This window comes from Ammospiza caudacuta, chromosome 28 (assembly GCF_027887145.1).
Source record: "Ammospiza caudacuta isolate bAmmCau1 chromosome 28, bAmmCau1.pri, whole genome shotgun sequence".
Classification (NCBI taxonomy): Eukaryota; Metazoa; Chordata; class Aves; order Passeriformes; family Passerellidae; genus Ammospiza; species Ammospiza caudacuta.
Window position 1 is genome coordinate 3242487 of NC_080620.1, and position 21816 is coordinate 3264302.

General features: G+C 42.4%; 2 protein-coding genes across 2 annotated transcripts in view; one reads left to right on the top strand and one right to left on the bottom strand.

Moving 5' to 3' along the window:
* Positions 1–21410, bottom strand: part of MYO9B (myosin IXB) — a 48119-nt gene extending 26709 nt beyond the window's left edge. Inside the window, exons 1-4 of the mRNA XM_058820955.1 lie at positions 21376–21410; positions 15055–15163; positions 11589–12482; positions 102–196 (exon numbers count right to left, since the gene is read on the bottom strand). Coding sequence (XP_058676938.1) covers positions 102–196; positions 11589–12425 — 932 coding nt within the window. The 5' untranslated portion in view covers positions 12426–12482; positions 15055–15163; positions 21376–21410. The remainder of the gene's footprint in view (positions 1–101; positions 197–11588; positions 12483–15054; positions 15164–21375) is intronic.
* On the top strand, positions 20191–21315 carry LOC131568773 (basic proline-rich protein-like). The gene is made up of 2 exons (XM_058820844.1): positions 20191–20348; positions 20583–21315. Exons 1-2 carry the CDS (start codon positions 20191–20193, stop codon positions 21313–21315), a joined length of 891 nt encoding a protein of 296 aa, XP_058676827.1.
* Positions 21411–21816: the final 406 nt, after the last annotated feature.

Consider the following 21816-nt stretch of genomic DNA (forward strand, 5'->3'; position numbering starts at 1 on the left):
TGAGCAGAGCTGCAACAAGGCAGCATTTTATGTCCAGCAGAGGCTCCCCAGTTCCTAAAAGCCCAGAGATCACCCCCAGAACCAGCTCACCCTGTACTTACCCCCTGACAATCCCATTCTCTAAATAGTTGACTTGAATGAACTTCCCAAAACGACTGGAGTTATTGTTATGTGCTGTTTTTGCATTTCCAAATGCCTGCAATAAAGCAAAATGAGTTAATTTTCAATCAAACTGAATATATCAATGCACAGCTTCCAAGCTCTTGTGTTCATTGCTCAGATTCCTGTTGGCTTCCAGAATAAATCAGAATATTGGGGGAACTGCAGCACAAAAAGAGCAAAAAGGCAGCCTAGGAAGTTCCTCACAGAACTGTAAGTGTTTGTTATTTCACCCCTGCAGTTAAATTTGTGGGACTGAGGGAAGGGAATAACAATTTTAGATATTTTCAGGGGTACAGGACAGGTACAGAGTGCAAATCAACCTCAAACAATAACAAAAATCAGGAACTCAGAGAAGACATTCAGCACAACCACCATGAAATCACCTCTTCCATGCAAAAGTCAGAAACCACAACCTATTCCCCCATGTATTGCTAACAGAGAAAATAATTCACATTAAACACAACTTTTCTTCAAGAAAGACAGCACATTAATATCTCATTTATAAAGTTATTTATATAAGGAATTTCTATATTAAAGTTATTTATATAAGGAATTTCAAAGTTGTGTATTCAAAAAAACAGGAAAAGGGCCACAGGTAACCACAGGTAGAGAGTGCAAATCAGCCTCAAGCAATAACAAAAAATCAGGACCTCAGAGCAGAGATTCAGCACAACCCCCATGAAATCACCTCTTCCATACAAAAGTCACAAACCACAACTTATTCCCCCATGTATTGCTACCACGGAAAAGAATTCACATTAAACTTTTCTTCAGAGAAGAAATTTTCAAAGGAATTTGCAAAGTTGTGTATACAAAAAAAAAAAAAAAAAAACACAAAAAGGATAAACAGAAAAATTTTGGTTTACAGAACAACTCATTGGGCAACTGCACAATACTGAAAAATGGAGTTTTATGATGAGGTGTTAGGAAAGAAAAAATAGATGTGGCACAAATTTAACTATGCATTTCTAATTCTTCTAGCAGATCATGAGTCCTCTGACAGCTGTTAATGCACACATAACACAAAATCCTCTGCCTGAGCCACATTTAACTACAAAGGAAACTTATTTCATGTAAAAGTCAATTACAATGGAAATGTCTTTATCAATTCTTAGCCATGTGTTCAAGGGAAGGGAAGCTTGTCACCCTGAAGAAGGAAACCTCCCCAAAATGCAATTATTGCTCAGGACAGGCCACCCCAGCATCTCCTGCCACAGACATTTCCTCTGCGAGCTCCAAGCTGTGAAGTCCTCATGAGGAAATCCTCCCCAGCACAGAGCCCTTGTGAAATGGGGTGGGAATTATTGCAGAGAGCTGGGCAATCCCTTCCTGCACACACAGACAGACACACAGACACTCACAGACACACAGACAGAGACACAGACAGATACACACACAGACAGACACACAGACAGACACTCACAGACACACAGACAGACACACAGACAGATACACACACAGACACACACAGAGACAGACACACAGACACACACACAGACACTCACAGAGACACTCAGAGACAGACAGACAGACACACAGACAGATACACACAGAGACAGACACACACACAGACACACTCACGGACACACAGACAGACACACAGACACACTCACAGACACACACAGACAGACACACACGCACATACTCACACACACAGACAGACACACACAGACACACACACAGACACTCACATATACAGACACACACAGAGACAGACACAGACAGACACACAGACAGACACGCAGATACTCACACACACAGACAGACACACAGAGACAGACACACACTCACACACACAGACTCACACACACACACAGACAGACAGACACACAGACAGATACACATGCACATACTCACACACAGACACACACACAGACAGACATACAGACACACACACTCACATGCAGATACTCACACACACAGACACAGACACACAGACACAGACAGACAGACAAAGACAGACATACAGACACACACACAGACACAGAGACACACACACATACTCACACACACACAGACACAGACAGACATACAGACACACACACACTCACACACACAGACAGACACACACACACGCACATACTCACACATACGCACAGACAGACAGACACAGACAGACATACAGACACACACACACACACACAGACACACACACACAGACAGACACAGACATACAGACACACACACACTCACACTGACAGACACAGACAGACATACAGACACACACATACAGACACACACACACATACACACACACATACACACACACAGACAGACATACAGATACACACACAGACAGACAGACACACACACACATACAGACACACACACACACAGACAGACACAGACAGACATACAGACACACACACACACAGACACAGACATACAGACACACACAGACAGACACACACACACACTCACACTGACAGACACAGACATACAGACACACACACACAGACAGACAGACATACAGACACACACACACACACACACACACAGACATACAGACACACACAGATAGACACACACACACACTCACACTGACAGACACAGACATACAGACACACACACACACACACATACAGACACACACATACAGACACACACATACAGACACACACACTCACACTGACAGACACAGACAGACATACAGACACACACACACACACAGACAGACAGACACAGACAGACATACAGACACACACACACACACAGACAGACACACACACACACACACACTCCCTGCCACATCCGGAGCACGGTGGATGTCCCTGCTCTGCACCCAGCTCACAGCTCTGAGCATTTGTAAAAAAGGAAAAGAAAACTTGAGAGAAGCTTTACATGATATCTGTATGTACATTTTGAGATAAGAAAGGTTGATTTCAAAATGTTCTGGAATAAGAATGATATTGTTGAGAGAGAATGGAAATAAGTTTTAAAGGATGGTTTTGTAAAAAAGATTAAATATTTTGGATTAATAAAATTCTGATGTATTAGGATTTATGAGGGGTAATTTTTTGAGAGTATTCAATTTTTTCTGTTCAAGAGGTTATTTATTTCAACGGGCTGATTGGTTTTTATGATAACTTCAGAGTGGTAGGAGTTGTTGTGGTTTCTATTAAAAACTTTACTTTTCTCTTCACTCCTTACTGAGACAACACATCTTTTTCTACAAATCCATTTCCCACATGTGTGCACCCAGCCATGGTGTACACATCCAAATATTCCTATTTCCATGAAAACATTGCCATGATCATTATCTGTATGTTGAAACTCTTCCCCTCTCTTCTGGTTTTGGTTTTCTTTTTAAAGTACCTTAAGGGTTTCAGCAGTGCTGCAAGTGGAACTTTTGGGCCAAAATTTAATTCCAGACCAGTTTCACCAAATTATCCCACTATCTGCATTCAGAGGACCTGAAAAACTTCCTATACACTGGGAGAATTTCCATAATTCTTCAGAGAATTGTTATTCCTGACCTAAAGGAAGAAGCTCAAGGTGCTTTTCCTGTGCAGAGTAACTGTGCTGGAACTCCAGAAAAATCAACAGGATTCAGCAGGGGAAGGATTTGCATCCAGAGGTGCTCACACAGGGCTGAAAGGAGAGGATTTGGATCCAGAGGTGCTCACAGAGGGCTGAAGGGAGAGGATTTGCATCCAGAGGTGCTCATAAATAGCTAAAGGGAGAGGATTTGCATCCAGAAGCGCTCACACAGGGCTGAAAGGAGACGATTTGGATCCAGAGGTGCTCACACAGGGCTGAAAGGAGAGGATTTGGATCCAGAAGTGCTCACACAGGGCTGAAGGGAGAGGATTTGCATCCAGAGGTGCTCACACAGGGCTGAAGGGAGAGGATTTGCATCCAGAGGTGCTCACACAGGGCTGAAGGGAGAGGATTTGGATCCAGAAGTGCTCATAAATAGCTGAAAGGAGAGGATTTGGATCCAGAAGTGCTCACACAGGGCTGAAGGGAGAGGATTTGCATCCAGAGGTGCTCATAAATAGCTGAAGGGAGAGGATTTGGATCCAGAGGTGCTCACACAGGGCTGAAGGGAGAGGATTTGCATCCAGAGGTGCTCATAAATAGCTGAAGGGAGAGGATTTGGATCCAGAAGTGCTCACACAGGGCTGAAGGGAGAGGATTTGCATCCCGAGGTGCTCACACAGGGCTGGGGCTGAGCTCAGCTCTGCATTTTCCAAGACCACAGCACACATCTCAGCGCCAGCAGCATCCCCACTCAGATTTTTCAAAGCAAGCAGTGCCCAGTCATTAATATCTCTTTGCAGTATTTATCCACCAATGTATCACCAGATTTCCCTTTTTTAGAGCCCATTTTAATGCACATTAAGAGGTGCATAAAATGCAGGTCAGCCCCCTGCATTGCAAAAGCAGCAGTGAAAGTGCTGGGACATCAGCACAGAGAATTAATTGTCAGGAAATCCAACTCCTCTTCCTCTCCAGGACAGTGGCTCAGCTCCTGCTCCCTGCACAACCCCATCCAACTTCCCACTCTGGGCTTTGGGAAATCTCCTGCACTGAACCTTGCCAGGTTACAGAGCAATGGACTTGCAAAATGATCCCAGAAAATATTTTTATAAAGTTTTCCAGCTTAAACCACCAGTGAATTATCAGTTCACCAGTTATGTCCAAGAAGCCAAATCACAGAACAGCTAAATTTGAATTGTATTATATATATACACACTATATATATATTATATATATTATACTATATTATTTTTTATTAATAAATATTTTTGGCATTATAGAGTTAAGAAATCCCATCACTCAGGCTTCCTGAAAAACTTTTCTTAGTGATTACTCATGTAAGCAATGAATACAGTTTAAAACTAAAGGCTCTTATGATCTCACGTGTCTGGTATTTAGTCAAAGCACACAGCAAATTCTTAAAAGCTGATCTAATATTAACAGTTTTTAGGAAAGTTTTCATGTACCCATTTCCTCAGAAGAGCCTTTAATATCTACAAGTTTTTTAAGAACATTCCAAGTCAGGAAACATTCTGGATGGGTTTTTGTGGGGTTTTTTTTGGTAACATTTAACTTTAATGACTGTTACCACGTTCTTCAAAATACTTTGAAGAGTACAAAATAAATTCACAAGAAAATTTCAGCTAAAGATAATTAACCCTTTATATAAGTAAATCCATTTACTGTTTTCCCTTGTGAATCCATGAGAAGACAAAACCAAAAAACTCCAACTACATCACTGCAATGCACAACACTGAATAAAACAGTCAAAAATAGCAGAGCAATGGTGGCAGGAATCAGAGCTGGGACAGCCTATTCTGGGAGGCAGGAAATCATTCAGGCCATCCTCTCACCTTGGAATGCAAGAGGCAGAAACTGGAGCCTGACATTTCAAATTCTTACAATAGGGATAGATGTCAAAGTAAGCAGAGAATCACCAAATTCTGCTTTTGTTAAAAACAAAACAAAACACCAACCAACCAACCAAACAAACAAACAAAAAAAAAACCAAAAAACCAAAACCACAACTCCAACTCCCACAGACGCGTTCCCAGCATGTACCTCAGGAACACAAAAATTTCATTTAGAATTTCATTTAATTCATAAGAATTGCCAAAATCTGAAAAAGCTGTTGGGAGTTTGATGCAAACCATGGCAGAACCACTCCTGAACACAGACCCAGTTTCCAACATGCCAAAGGACAGGGGAGACCCCAACTCCACACCCTGGCAGAGGAAAGAATTCCTTCAGGGCTGAGCTTGACATTTAAATTCTTACAAAAGGGACAGATATAAAAGTAAGCAGAAAATCACCACATTCTCCTTTTATTTGTTAAAAAAACCCAAAAAAACAAAAAAAACCCCAACCCCCTCACACATGCTCCCAACACAAACCTCCGGAACACAACAAAAATTTCAAATTTCATTTAGTTGTCTCACAAGAATTGCCAAAATCTGAAAAAGCTGTTGGGAGTTTGATGCAAACCATGGCAGAACCACTCCTGAACACAGACCCAGTTTCCAACATGCCAAAGGACAGGGGAGACCCCAATTCCTGGCAGAGGAAAGAATTCCTTCAGGGCTGAGCTTGGTTTAACTTCACTGGGTTTAAGTGCTCCTCACAGCCATGCTGTGAAGTGGCCACTCACCAACAGGAAATTCAGGGTAATTTTACAACTCCTCCTGCTGGGGGATGTCCTGGGAACTCCCAGCAATCCCCCTGGCAGGATGAATGAAGAATAAAGTGATTTTTCTCCAAGAGTTGTGTGCAGCAGGGGAAAGCAGGCAACATCACATTTCTACCAGAGAAACCATGCAAACAAATGGAAAAAAGTTTCTCCTCAGATTAGGATCCTTAAATAAAGCAAAGCCATGCAGATAATGGCCTCAAAACAATCACCTTCCCTGGAATGTGCAGGCTTTTGATGCCTCAGGTTTGAGCTTTTTTATTTTTCAGATTCTGTGCTGCTTTAGTGTGTGGGTCTGGGTTCACATGAGGGGATGGTGAGCTCTGTGCACAGAGCAGGGAGACAAAACAATTCCTGCTCCAGCTGGGGACCAAGGACAAATGACCCAAATCTCAGCCCAAGAGCACAAACAACGTGGGCTGGAGAGAGAAAAACAAGGATGAGACTGCATGGGGTAATTGGATAATTAACTGTAATATGCAAATGGAGCAGAACTGATCAAAGTGAGAGATCCTGTGATCAGTTGTGTATTTTGTGACCATTTTGGTTCATCTTGGGCTCAGCCCTGGCTGGGCTCTTGTGCTGCCCAAGGTGGACCCATTGAGGCCTTTTAATCAATCCCTGCTTTATTCTTTAGCTCTGTTCACTCTCTTTTCTAGCTCAGCCTTCACTTTGATGGTAAATAGAAATGAAAACCAGAGAACCAGAGCTGAAGCTCCACTGAGCCCCAGCTGTCATGAGGGAAACAGAGCTGACAGCAAATTGCTCTGCTCCTCTGTGCAGAATTCTAAAGCATAAAACTTGCTATGATTAAATTTTAGAAGTTTTTAGATCTGGTGAGTTCTAGAAAATCTGATCTGCCCCCACCTGATTGTGCTGTCAATAATTCTTCTTTAGAAGATCAATTAATAAAAGTTTCCTGTTGGAATTTCCATTTTATTTGGCCTTAATTCTTTCCAAAGACTGGTTCAGCATCATTGAGAAACCAGAACACATCCAGATGGGAATAAGCAATGATTTTCAAAATAATACATGAAGAATTATGACACCCCAAATATTTTCATCTGTCCTAACTCCTCTCAGCTCCCATTTCAGAGGGAAATGAACTTTCAGCAAACTCAAAAAGTGACTGAAATTCTGTAATAAACAGGGGACACTGAGGGTTACAGCTTAACAACAGAGGGCCAAGGGAAGCTCTGCTGCAAGAAAACAAAGCTCCCATTCCCTCTGTTCTCTCACCACATCTTCCTATCCCCTAACTCAATTTTCTGCCACTTTACTAAACTGGCTTGAAGAATAAGTGAACTTTAAGTTTCCAAAAGAAATTCAGAGTCTTAGACAGCATGCTGTGCATTTCATAGCTGGAACATGCAGTTAAGCCATTTTTCCCTGATGAAAGGAAAATATCAATTTATTGGAAACTTCTTCAGTGTGTATGGAAAGGTTTGTCTTGTTTGAGATTATAAAATAAACAAAGGTTTGATTCATTATTCCCAATTTGACCCAAATAGTTGCCAAGTGTAAATTTCTTCTTAGGATTTCAATCATAACTTGAATTTAGTCAATACAAGAAGGCAAAGCTTCAAGGCAGGGAACTGTATTTTAATTACTAAATTTAGAAAAGGTTGAAAATGTTAGGAGTATTTCAGAGCTTATATTTATCTTCCCACAAGTTTTAAAGAAATTGGAGATAATCTCCAATTTGATTATTCCCAATTTGACCCAAATAGTGGCCAAGTGTAAATTTCTTCTTAGGATTTCAATCATAAGTAACTTGAATTTAGTCAATACAAGAAAGCAAAGCTTCAAGGCAGGGAACTGTATTTTAATTACTAAATTTAGAAAAGGAGTATCTTAAAACAGAGCTTATATTTATCTTCCCACCAGTTTTAAAGAAACTGGAGATATCTCAAATTTGATTACTCCAAATTTGACCCAAATAGTTCTCAAGTGTAAATTTCTTCTTAGGATTTCAATCATAAGTTACTTGAATTTAGTCAATACAGGAAGTCAAAGTTCAAGTCAGGAAACTCTATTTTAATTACTAAATTTAGAAAAGGTTGAAAATGTTTAGTATCTTCAAACAGGGCTTACATTTATCTTCCCACCAGCTTTAAAGAAACTGGAGTTGATCTCCAATTTGTTTATTCCAAATTTGACCCAAATAGTGGCCAAGTGTAAATTGCTTTGTAGGATTTCAGTCATAAGTAACTTGAATTTAGTCAATATAAGAAGGCAAAGCTTCAAGCCAGGGAACTGTATTTCAATTACTAAATTTAGAAAAGAAGTATCTTAAAACAGAGCTTATATTTATCTTCCTACCAGCTTTAAAGAAACTGGAGATAATCTCCAATTTCATTACTCCACATTTGACCCAAATAGTTCCCAAGTGTAAATTTCTTCTTAGGATTTCAGTCATAAGTTACTTGAATTTAGTCAATACAAGAAGACAAAGCTTCAAGTCAGGGAACTGTATTTTAATTACTAAAATTAGAAAAGGAGTATCTAAAAACAGAGCTTATATTTATCTTCCTACCAGCTTTAAAGAAACTGGAGATAATCTCCAATTTCATTACTCCACATTTGACTCAAATAGTTGCCAAGTGTAAATTTCTTCTTAGGATTTCAGTCATAAGTTACTTGAACTTAGTCAATACAAGAAAGCAAAGCTTCAAGTGAGGGAACTGTATTTGAATTACTAAATTTAGAAAGGGTTGAAAACGTTAGGAGTATTTTAGAGCTTATATTTATCTTCCCACCAGTTTTAAACTGGAGATGATCTCCCTTAGGCTGGAGATCCAATTAAAACAAAAAGAAAACAACAAACCATGATGTGAGAGCAATTCCTGCATGGGAGAGGCAACTGAAACCAAAGCTCAGCTTTAGGCACCACTGTCCAGGGAAGCAGCTTCACTTCCTGATCCTTTTTCTCTGCAAAGCTGCAAGCAGTGCCAAACATCACCAGAATTATTGCAGTTGGTCTGTGCTGGTGAGCTGCCCTAGAAGGAAGCTTTAAACAGCTCAGGCTGGGGCTGGGAGGGAGCAGAAGTGTCAGAGCTGCCCCATGAGCAGGCTCCTCTCCTGTCCCAGCCCATGTGACAGCACTTGTGCTGATACCGAGGTTCATTTTCAGCTCCATTGGCTCAGCACCAGGGCTTGCAGCTCTCAGATGTCTGGCAAGGCAACACCAAGCAACATTTAACATCAAATCTTTCATGGTCCAGCTGTAACTCCGTTCTTCGGTCTAGAAATTGTAATCAAGGAATAAAAACATTAACAGTAATTTATCTGTAAACTGCTTGGAGGTTTGAACTCAGATCAATCAAATAGGATTCAGTAAGAAATGTTTCTGTTCCTAAAGCATGAAAAGATCAAATCATAAATCCACCTCCATAACACCCTCATTGTGCTCACCCCCCTGTGCTAGAAGCCCTTTAACCCCTTCAACTTTCACACAAGGTCACCCTACAAACAGCCCCATTTCACTGAGGTAACAGAAAAATAAGAGATAACTCAAATGAGGAAGTTCTGACCCAGAATGCAAACCCACTTCTACATCATGGAAGTTTTTAGTCAAAAACACATTTTCAACTTTGATGAAGATTCAGAATAAAACTTCCAAGTTAAACAGAGCAATCTCAAATAGTCTGGGCACACTAAAATTGTTTGTGCAAAAAATCCCCAGAAACATCCATTTAAGAAAAACTCCCTTGCAGCACTTTAGTTCCCTTCACCCAAAATGAGTCACCAGGGATGGATTTAGAAGTGCCCAGCTCTAAGAGGAGCCTGAATTCAGTTTAACTTCCACAAAGCTTTCTGTGCATCCCTCCCCAGGACCAAGAGCTGATTGGTTTTTTTTAATTATGCTTAGTGACTGAAATTGGGAAACATGGAAGCTTCACTGTCAGCTGAATCAGCCCTGATGCATCAAAACAGAACTGGGTTTTACTTCTTATATTCTCAGCCTGCCTTTTGGATGTACACTGAATTTACTTTTCAACTCCAAATTTACATAAATTTTCAATTTCAAAAAACTATTTTCTCATGAAAAATATTACTATATTACTATTCAGTGGAAGTCTGAAGAAACTGTGGTATTTAAGACAACCAGTGTTAGCACAGAGAAACACAAATGTCTCTTTATGAGCATGCCCAGCTTTACACAAAGTTCTAAATTTTAGTTGTGAACCCAGGGATAGCTGCATTTGTCACTCAGCAGACAAACAGACACACAGGACCTTAAATCTCTGCCTGCTTTGACACAGCTGTACCAGGGCTGTAGACAAGGATATGAAAGACTTAAATTTATCAAAGGCAGAGAGATCAGCTGATCAAGCAGGGCTTTCCACTGTGACCCCTTCCTGTTTTCTGTTTAGAACTGCAAACTTGAACTCCAGCAACCAAAAAGCCTCAATTTTACTTCTTCTTTCAAGCAGCTGAAAGTAACACAAAAAAGAACTTGCATATATTCCTCATTCTTTACAGAAGAGCTTTAATAAAAGCTTGAACTTTTTTTTTTAAGGAAGGAGTTACTACATTTGAAACTAAACCTAAAAATTACAATGATGGTGCTGAAGCTCTTTGCTGTTGAAGATTTTGTTATGGGTGAGCATTACATCCATCCACACTTCTGGAGTTATTCCTTTAAGAGAGCACAGATCAGTTTAAGTTTATTCTGACATTACCTAACACAGGGCCAGCTGTACTCCCTCCTTCTCACATGTTTAGTTTTGCTTTCTGTTGGAAATGCTGTAAGAATTAAAAGCCAAATCAGACTCCTGCTTTCTCCCCAACTCAAAATGTTGCTCTCATCCACAAACAGAAATTACTCCCTCCAAAAGTGAGTTCAGTAAAATGCTCCCACACAAAGGCAGGATCACACCAAGCAGTTGATGCTTCAGTGGAACAATATGTATGAAAAATTTGCTTATGATTTGATTCAAATGCCATCAAAACTTTGAGATGGAAAGCACAGGTAACCTCTACCCCAGAATATCAGTGCTCAGTGGTGCAAAGTTAAGTCAAATACAAATTACAAGCAACAGGAAGTGAAGTGAACAGAACAAGGAAAATCAAACAGAAGCAGTTGGGTAATGTTGCCAAGCACCACTGCAGCCCAGTGACATTTAAACCAAGCCTAAACCAGTGACATTTTAAGCCTAAACCAAGTAGGTGACTCAGAAGTAGCTTTCAACAGCAGCTATTTGAAGTTTCTAAAAAACAATTAGCACAGAAGGCAACTTGAGCATGAATTTACCTCCAGAACTGGTCCAGCTCCCAGAATGGTTCTCTCCACACCACTGGCGTACCCTTTCTGGCTCAGTGCAGTGAGGCAGTGAATTAAGAAGTTTGTGCTTTGGGTTTTCCCAGACCCACTTTCACCTGATATAACGATGCACTGGTTAACATGTTTTTTAAGCATTGTGTGATAGGCCACATCAGCAATGGCAAAAATGTGAGGCTCCAACTTCCCAAGCTGATGGTTCTCATACATCTTGACATACTTGGGGTTATAAATGGGCAGGAACTTGAAGGGGTTAATTGCAATCAGGATGCTTCCTGCATAAGTGTAGATTCTGTGCTTCAGGAAGCGGCACTTGAGATTCTCCAGGAGCGTTGTCTCGGTCAGGTTGGGCAGATTGCAGAGATCATCAAAGTCCTCCTGGTGCCAGGGCAGAAATCCCCTCTCCACCAAACGCCTGGCATCTGTCTCCTTGGAGAGCAGCTGCATCTGCACATACTTGATGGAGCCATCAGTGTTCCTCTCCTGCAGCAGGAAGTAGTAGCCATCCTTCTGAGGGTGCTCGTCCTGAGCGCGCCGCGGCCAGAGCAGAACCCTGTGCACGGGAGAATCGTTGATGTCAAGCACCCATTCTTCTCCACCTGACTCTTTCACCTCCACGAGGACATAATGCTTGGAGACATCCAAGTTTAAGATGTTGATCACATCCTTGATGACATCTGATGATGTGCTGTCCTTGGTTGCTGTCACTTTGCAGCAGGGAGCGCTTTCTGTTGAGAGTTGGGGGTAAATATGAAGATTATAGGCTGCCTTTGCCTGGCAAACTGCACTGTCAGCATCTTTTAAACTCATTCTGTCCCCAGATGGGCTTCAGTCTTCCACCCCTGCTTAATATGCAGTGCCCATTGTCTGAAAAAAAAGAAAAATGAAAAAATCAGGTGTTAAAAAGTGTGTACAAGTATTACAAAGTGTGTACAGGTATTAGGGCAAGGTGTGATTTTCTGCAGGATGAAAATGCATTTGTTACATAGTGCATTTGTTCTTTAATAATTTACTACCAGTGATTTTATTTCTAACAGCCTGTTTGGGATATCCTATGGAGTGCAGAGCTGCCACAGCATCCAGCTTCCTTTCACTTTTCCTTCTATTCCCATGCCACCCCTTTCTTCCTGTCATGGCACACAAGAATTCATACAAACAATGCAAAACAAACCAGGATCAATGTCCAAACTAAAACTTCCTTATTTCCCCAGGTTAGGTTTAGCCCAGATGCTTTCCTTGACCTGGTCCACATAAACATTTATCCACCCTCCCACAGAAACTCTTCCTTAAAGCTGCACCAGCAGTTGGAAACAGAAACAGGGTTTGGTCACTTATTAATTCAACAGTTTAGAGCAGCCACGAGTTATGGCAGAGGATCAGTGCACACACAAGGAGGAAAATGGTTCTGACACTGAGATTGGAGGAAAATGGTTCTGACACTTTTTTCCCCCTATTTTCCCTAACTGAGCTCTTTCCATGAGAAGTGCAGACAGGTAGAGCATCCACCCCCCTGAGCAGCCTGGAGCAGACACTGCTGGCAGCCCCCTGTGACACCACAGGGATCTCCCCAGCACAGGTCACTCACACAGCCAAGAGATTGCTCATTCCACTTGACAGAACCACATCCTTGCTACAGAGGGGCTGAACACGACTTTCATCTTCCATTTTAGGCAACAAAGCAAAGTCAAGTCTTATTGCAACCACTTTTCAGCAGTAAACAAGATCCTCAATAACCCACTCCATTCTGAAGCTTTGTACCCATCACAGCAACTCCTTCCTCGCTGGGTTCAGGGGCCTCATTCACACATCTCCAAAAATCATTCATCATGATGGCTTTTTCCTCCCCTCAGCCTTGGTGCAGGCCAGACAGTAACCCAGCCTATCAATCACCAACCTCAGAAGCCACCTCTTCCTCAGTGCCAAGTTAAAAGTCTCCAGCCTCTGTCACCTCTGTGCCTTCCCCACTGATTTTCCCCTCTCATTTGCAGTTTGGTGTCACCAGGGCTAAGTTTGCCCATGCTGCTTTAGCTCCACAGTTTTTTTGCTTATCAAGGAGTACTGAAGGAGAAGGATAATGAAAAACCCCTTTGTTTCAGCAGGCTGTAAAACTGCATTCTGAGAATAGCAGTTCAATTTTTGTTTCAAGAACAAAGTGTTCTAATTATACACTGACATGCCAAATACATTGAAAAAAAAATAGGGAAGAGGCAGAGAAATGCCAAAGAAGATACTTTTTGCCACTAAACAACTGCACAGGAACTTGCACAAGGCCACAGAGAGCAATCATTTCAAATTAAAATCAGTAGAGTTGGAGGCTTTTAGCTGCCACTTCCAGTGCAATAATGAATCATTTCACAAAACATATGACATAGCTGTGGCTCATGAGGAGGGAGCTGTGCTTTCAGGGACTCTGCACAGCTTACAGCAGACACTGCCACACAGGCTGGATCATTTGTAGTGGCTACTCATCAAAAGGAAGGCTGAATAAGGCACAGATGGCAAGACAAACCACAATACATCTCTGATCAAACTGTATGATCCACCCAAAAATGTTTTTCCTCATGAAATGTCACTCTGTGTTCATTAAGGAGGGTTGTTCCAAGAGCCAGGCCATCCAAAGGCTGCAGCAGGGAGCTCCAAGTGCTCACTCCATTTCCTGCAATTACCACTGGCCACTAAAGGAGTCTGAAGCACCTTTGAAGTAATTAAACAAGTGTTAAGCATTTTTAATAGATAAAAGCTCAAACCTTACACAGAGCAGAATGTGCAGATTTTCTATCTGTGCCCTTGGGAAGATCCACCTGAGCACAGACAGAAAAACAGAACAGTGACCATTTTCCTCTGCAGCCACTCAGCCACTTTAAAGGACACAGCCTTTTGCAGACTTCCTTTTTTCACTCCCCAGCAATGAGTTTCAGACACTCAGTCTGCTGAGTTAGAGGAAGTCCCCTCAGAAGCATTTTGGCCAAAAAAGCTCCCCAAAAAACCTTGCAGCAGCTTTTTGCCAACACAGAAGAGCTGAACCTCAGTGCTGACCTGTGACTTTACTGACACACATTTCCTAACCTTGTCTCATGTCAGCCACCAAAATTTGGGACATTGCTCAAGATCCCAGCTCATACTTCCCAAAGGGGAAATCAGAGTGCAGATGTCACTTCTCTACAAGTGACAAACCCAAGCCAGTAGGGTCTGCTCAAGTGAGTACAACTGGAAAATTCAATTTTTCCATCTGAGAATGTCCAGATATTGCAGAGGTTTGAGGAAAACCTCCTGGTCCCCCACTGCTTGTGATTTTCTTACAAAGGATATCAAATTTATTTGATGACAACACTGCTCTGAAAGAGGCAGACCTCTGGCTTCTCACTGAACAATTTTTCAAGCTACAAATTAGAACATAAAAGCAAAAGAGCATTCACTGGACAGATTATTAATTGGTTACCTAATGAGTCCCAGTATTCAACTAAGGACAGGTGTCTTCAAGCAGTTGGAGGGTGAGTTCCTAGTGAAGCTGGGGTCTTGGCATCAAAGTAAACATTTTCATGATGGTTCTAAAAAAAAAAAAGGAAAGAGTTACTGATAAAGAACATATCATAGATGGAGAAGGCAGCAAGAAGTTAAATCAATTAAATAGTTCGGGAATATAGGAGTAAGAAAACAACTGCTTAACAAATTTCTGCTGAGTTTACAGATAAATAAAACTTCAACTTTATCCAAGAACCAATCTGTATCAGAGGGATGGAAGGGCAGATATCCTGAAATAGGTTTGAAAGCACAGCAAGGAATTATTTGAACATGGTTTTCTACCATAGCACCCCAAGCATGACAGTGAATGCAATCTCCAGATAAACATAAATTAATATCTCATTAGGCAGCCATATCACCCTTGGACTCAGAAGATATGACCAACACAGCATCTAGAATAAATACAAATTTCAATTGAGGAGCTAAGGGCAGCAACAACAAGAAAATAACTCCCTTTGCAGGCAAACACTCTGCAAGCTTTGTCTGCCAGGAGCACACAGAGGACTCAGTTATCAGGCAGTCCTTGCACAGGAGCTGCACTTGGGTACAATCACCAGGCTGGAGGACAAAGCCACAACACAGGGCACAGGCTGCAATTCCCAGCTAAACAAACCCAGGCAAACAGGAGACAAAAACACCAGCAGAAGGTTAAACTGCAAAAATTTAACTGACACCAAACCTCTGTTTAGAAAATCAGCCAGCCCCCAGTAACCAGTTAATTAGAGAGTTAATTAGAAGAGTTAATTAGGTACCACCCTCTTGTTTATGTCAAGAGCAGTCTGAAGAGATTGCAATGATTCCTTCTTGTTTTATGATCAATTATTTAGACAATTTGAAGCAATTGAAATATTTATTCTGTGGGATCTGGTTCATCATGGAAGCACAAGCCTGAATTCAGGTGCAGAGAATATTGGCAGTAAAAGGAGAAATACAAGAAAGAAAGTAATCCTGAAACCAAACACATCACAGGCAAACCCTGCAGCCCAACCACCAGTGCTGGCCTCTGCCTGGAGGTGGAAATTCTGCAGTTACCTCAAGTTCTTTCAATACCTTTTCTTATAAGAAATCCCTTTTCAATACACAGAAGAGGAAAAAATCCGTAAATTTGATTTTGCTCAGAAAATTTTAGTAACAAAACCAAAAATTCCAATTCTAGATCGTAATTTTGGTGGTATTTTGTGAGGGTTTTCCAGACTCCATTAAGCCAATTAATAATTTTTTAATAGACATTAAAGACAACAGTGGTAACAGAGTGGAACTCCAGCCCAGAGCTTTGCCCCAATCAGTGCAGGGTCTCTCTTTAGTTTAAATAAGGCCATAATTTGAAGGCACATATTTAGTCAATGAATCATGGTGAAGCTAAAAAGGGAAAGCTACCATTACAGCAAAATTGTTGAGGATGAACTGTGTAATATTCCAGTTCATCACATTTTCATGTGCATTTCCACTGCTGCATCCTCAGAGGGAAAAATTCCAGCTTCTCCCACTGCTCACCAAACAATTCTCACCACAAAAGTGCAAATCTACCACAGGTACTTGGTCCTGATATTCAACACCAGAACTGCCAGTGACCATCCCCAAAAGTGACCAATCTGTTTGGTTAAATTGAAAACATTTAGCAAATTCAAAATATTCAGCATTTAGCAAATTCAAAATATTCAGCATTTAGCAAATTCAAAATACTCAGCGTTTAGCAAATTCAAAATATTCAGCATTTAGCAAATTCAAAATATTCAGCGTTTAGCAAATTCAAAATACTCAGCGTTTAGCAAATTCAAAATATTCAGCATTTAGCAAATTCAAAATATTCAGCATTTAGCAAATTCAAAATATTCAGCATTTAGCAAATTCAAAATATTCAGCGTTTAGCAAATTCAAAATATTCAGCTATTACTAACCCTGATTTCCAAAGTAAGGAATTTCCAGCAAATCAGGCTACAGAGACATTTTAAGTTTCTACAATTAACAGGAAAGGTAAAGATCCTTGTCATACCTCATGTCTGTTAACTGAGCATAATTGATTTAAATTTTTTCAGTATTCCAAGCATTTGTAGATTACCCGAAAATCACTTCAGGTTCTAGTCACACTAAACAACTTTAGATTCTTGCTTTTCTTTAAAAGTACTTGGATTTTCTGCTCCAAAAGGAGGAGTTCTGAATGGACCACACAAAAATTACACCACATTTGTTACCACTCTTTGCAATCAACCCTGCAGGGAAGTTACTGCAAGCTGGGCTGCAATGCAGTGTAACACAGGAAAAAGTCAAAGAAATCCTTTTTGGTACAGTTCCTTCTCTGTTACCTGCTCCCATCCCCACCCTCAAGCAGCCACTTCCTCTGAGTGACTCAAATTCACATTAAAACACAATCTCACCTCAAAACACAGGGTTCTTATCAGTGATGTTACCTATCAAAGGTGATGTCACAGAGTTACACATCAGAACATGATTCAGAAAATGTGGCCCAGCTGAGGAATCGAGGCAAAGCAAGTGAAAGGCTCAGAGGTAAAGAATGCAAGCCAAAAGAATTTTAGGGGTAAAAATATAACTTCTCTAATTTTAACTAATTCACAATACTTACTATAAAAACTACAATAAAAAAAAACTTCTTAATAAGTTAGCTCAAAAATATACAAATGCTAATTATACAAATTTAAATGTTACTCAATTAACTAATAACTCACCTTACCATAAAACTAAAATTCAAACAATAAACCTACCTCAACCTATTTTAACAAACATTAAAAATACTACAAAAAAACCCTTATTATCACTTAAACCAACTAACACACATTTAGATTCTTATCCACTAATCAAACAAAATAAAACTAAATCCTACAATTCTTTTTTAAACAAATTAACTCAAACAATCAAAAAACAATATCCAAATAAACAAACCCACTCTTATATTATTCAAAACCTTACTTATGTAAATACTAATAATAAAGGTAAAAAAATTATTCTAACTTTACCTAATCAACCTCCAACAATTACCCAAATATTAACAACTTACAAATTCACAAAAATCTTACAAATTCACAAGTTAATAGTTTAAAAAAAATTTAAAAACAATTTAACACAACAAATAAATAAAATTCTATCACCTTTTGTAGTTTTCTTATTTTTTTTTCTTAACAGGGCTACAGCTGGCAACAAAGGAAATAAAAGTTTCATTGCTCTAATGTTGCATTTACACTGATGAGAAACTTTTTGAAGAAACTTCAGGCTGAACAGAATGTACACATGTCCAAAATAGCTTGAAAAACACTTTTATTGTTTAGTATCAATGGTCTTTCTAGAAAGGGCAGATTTTTCTGGAATCTGCATTGAGTTTCATTTGGTAATCAGAGACACACAAGACAATAAAGCCTTGATAAAAGCAACTCCACAAGCCAGGCTTAAGTCACTTGATACACCAAGAAAACACAATATTCTACAGACAAAACCTCTGAATTTTCATTTTGGGAAATAAAGACATTCCCATTAGAAAAATAAACCCTTATCAGCATCTCAGGCTTTGCTTCTCCTCAATATTTGCATAAACAAGCCTTGTTTCTTAGAAATGTGATAAACACCTTCACCTTCAAATCCCCAAAAAACACTGAGCCAAAACATTCTGGTGAATCAGAGTTTTTATTTTTTCATTGACTGCTCAGACAGCCAACACTGCTGCATTTTTTAGGAATTCTTCCTTTTTGAAAGCCTAGGATATGCAAATCCTGCCCTGTGACCTTGGAGCTGAGGAAAGGCCATATTTAGCCTCAGTGTGCATGTGAGTCAAACCCGTTATTCATGCACAGGATTATTCAAGAGCTCTGATGTTTGAATCACTGTGGGTCAGAAAAGTTTTCCTTCCTAGGTGAGCCTCCCTTAAATCTTTCATCGGCTGCATTTATTCTTTCTAAATTATTCAGCTCCTTGGGCGTTTTGGGTTCCACAGAAGAGCTCAGAGCTGGGAATCCTCCCACAGGGAATGGACAGTTTGTGCAGGCAGCTGTCACTGCAGGAGCTGCAACATTCAACTTGTGAAAAAGCTTTTTGTTGAGCCAAATGTTCAGGCACAGTAACAAAAAAACCAAAAAAAAAAAAAAAGTTCCAAGTTAAAACACTTTGCATTACTGCAGTTAACTCCCGAGTTTTATGTGAATAATTTTTATGTGAATAATTAAGGATTAAAGATTGAGGAAGTGGCTTCAGATGCATCATCCTGAAAAGCACAATGTTATTGCCCTTCAGATGTAGGGCAGGCAGAAAACCCCACAGCAGTGCAACGACAAAAAAACCCCAAGCTAAACTATTTTCTAAAAAAAGCCACAATGAATCTTGGAGCTAATTGAAATATGCATTAAATGCTCCCCAAGCTGCTTCCCCTACATTAAATGGGTTTGTTCCTGACAAGATCCTGAGTTGAAGTCACCCAGGGCTCACTAAAACTCTCTGGGTGTGACAGCAACATCCTAAACCGGAATGCGAGCTCACCCCACGCTGTTTCTTTAGGGCAAGTTCTTCAGCCCTGGATTGCAGCTAACAGGCCTGGAAATCAAAGAGCTCCTAATTACCCATGACAAACTTATTTGCAAACAGCTTGGCAGACGCACCGATACCGATCCGCCTCTAGGAGCACCGTGGGAGGATTGCTGATGACATCTTTGAAAGGGTAATTGCATCTGCCAGGAGCTTGAGATCATCTCCAGCCCTCTGCTCCATTGCCACCCTTTTCCAGAAGGTGAAATCAAAGAATGCTCAGCTCGTTTGCATCCAAAGCGCTTCTCGCTTTTCACAAACGAGAACTGCAAATAAAGCTGGGCGAAAAAATTACCAAAATGCTTACAGAGTAACAGAAAACAAAGCTAAAGCGATAGTGGGAATTCATCTTCCAGCAGGATCACACATACCTGTATCAGACCGATGGCCACAATTGTCATGAGTCAGGACAGCAGTCTGATACTTTTAGTCTAGAAACATGTAACAAAGGATGTTCCGAGCTTGCAAAAGTTTTTACTTCCCAGAGATTGCAAAACTGAGCTTGCCAAAAACACAGAGCACTATCGACATGCACACAGCAAGAGGCACGATTCAAGTGGGTAATGACATTTATCAGGATAAAGCACGATCTCAGCACAGCAGCAGCACCGGCTGTCAAGAGCTGCTCGAAAATAACACAAAGAAACCAAAGAACCCTGAGAGCTTTAACGAATTTTTTGTAAGATCGTGAGATATGTGTCTGAAAGATTACAGGCTGCTCATACCGAGAGTCAAAGACAGCACAGAACACCGAAGAATCACAAGCAGGGGACGGAAAAAAACCAGGAGCTGGAAGCAACACCGTGCCCTGCTCAGCGGGCAGGATCTACCCGAGAAAAGGGAGGCACAGCCGGGGTCGGACACTTCCCTTTCCCTGGGCACCGCTGACACATTATCAGCATCTGCCCGTGTCCGGTACAGCCCCGGAGCCGGGCACAGCCCCCGGAGCCCGGCACAGCCCCCGGAGCCCGGCACAGCCCCCGGAGCCCGGCACAGCCCCCCGAACCGGGTACAGCACCCCGAGCTGGGCACAGCCCCGGAGCCCGGCACAGACCCCCAAAGGCCCAGCACAGACCCCGTGAACCGGGTACAGACCCCCGGAGCCCCGGGAACAGCCCTGGAGCTGGGCACAGCCCCTCAGCCGGGCACAGCACACCCAAGCCGGGCACAGCCCCCGGAGGCCGGAACAGCCCCCATGAACCGGCTACAGACCCCCGGAGCCCGGCACAGCACCCAGAGCCGGGCACAGCCTCCCGGAGCCCCGGCACTGCCCCACGGAGCCCCGGCACTGCCCCTCAGCGGGGCACAGCACACCCAAACCGGGCACAGCCCCCCGAGCCCGGGCACAGACCCCGGAGCCGGGCACAGACCCCGGAGCCGGGCACACCCGAGCTCCTCAGGGAGTCCCGGGGAACCGTTCCGGCGCCGAGCTCCTCAGGGCGGCTGCCGCGGGCTGGAAGTGCCCCCCGAGCTGGAAGTGACCCTCAGACAGCCCCTCCGAGCCGACCCTCCCGCGCTCCCTCACATCGGCCCCGACCCTCACAGATCCCCTCAGAGCCGACCCCCACACGCCCCCTCAGAGCTGCCCCGGCCGCCCACAGCGCTCGGTGCGAGATCGGTCGCTGCAAGGCACGGCCACCACAGCGCTGGGTAGCCCGTAGCGAAGGAGCGGGAGGTTTGCGGAGCAGGGGAAGAGGAGCGCGGGGCCCGTTACCTGCGCCGGTGTCGAAGCGCGGCCGCCCGGCCCGGCCCCGCCGCCGCCACAGGCCCCGCGCGCGCCACTTCCGGGTGGGGGGGGCCGGGGCGCGCCCATTCAGCGCCGCTCTCGCCCCGCGCATGCGCATGGGCAGCACGGCCTGAAGGGAGTGGGAGAGGAGATGATGCTGGAGTCCCGGGTTCAAGCCCCGAGCCCGCTTCTCGCCCCCGCTGCGGGTGGGTGGTGGCAGCAGCAGCCAGGTGCTCTGTCTGTCTATCTGTCTGTCTATTTGAGGCCGTGGGGGTGGATTTCTGTCAAAACCGAAGAACCCTGGGGTCCTGCTGGGCGGAGAGCGTCCCCGCCTGCCGCTGCGGTTGTTGTGGGGTGGCTGGTGCTCGGTGTGTCAGAGCACTGGGGCACAGTGGTTCACAGAATCACAGAATTGTTTAGGTTGGAAAG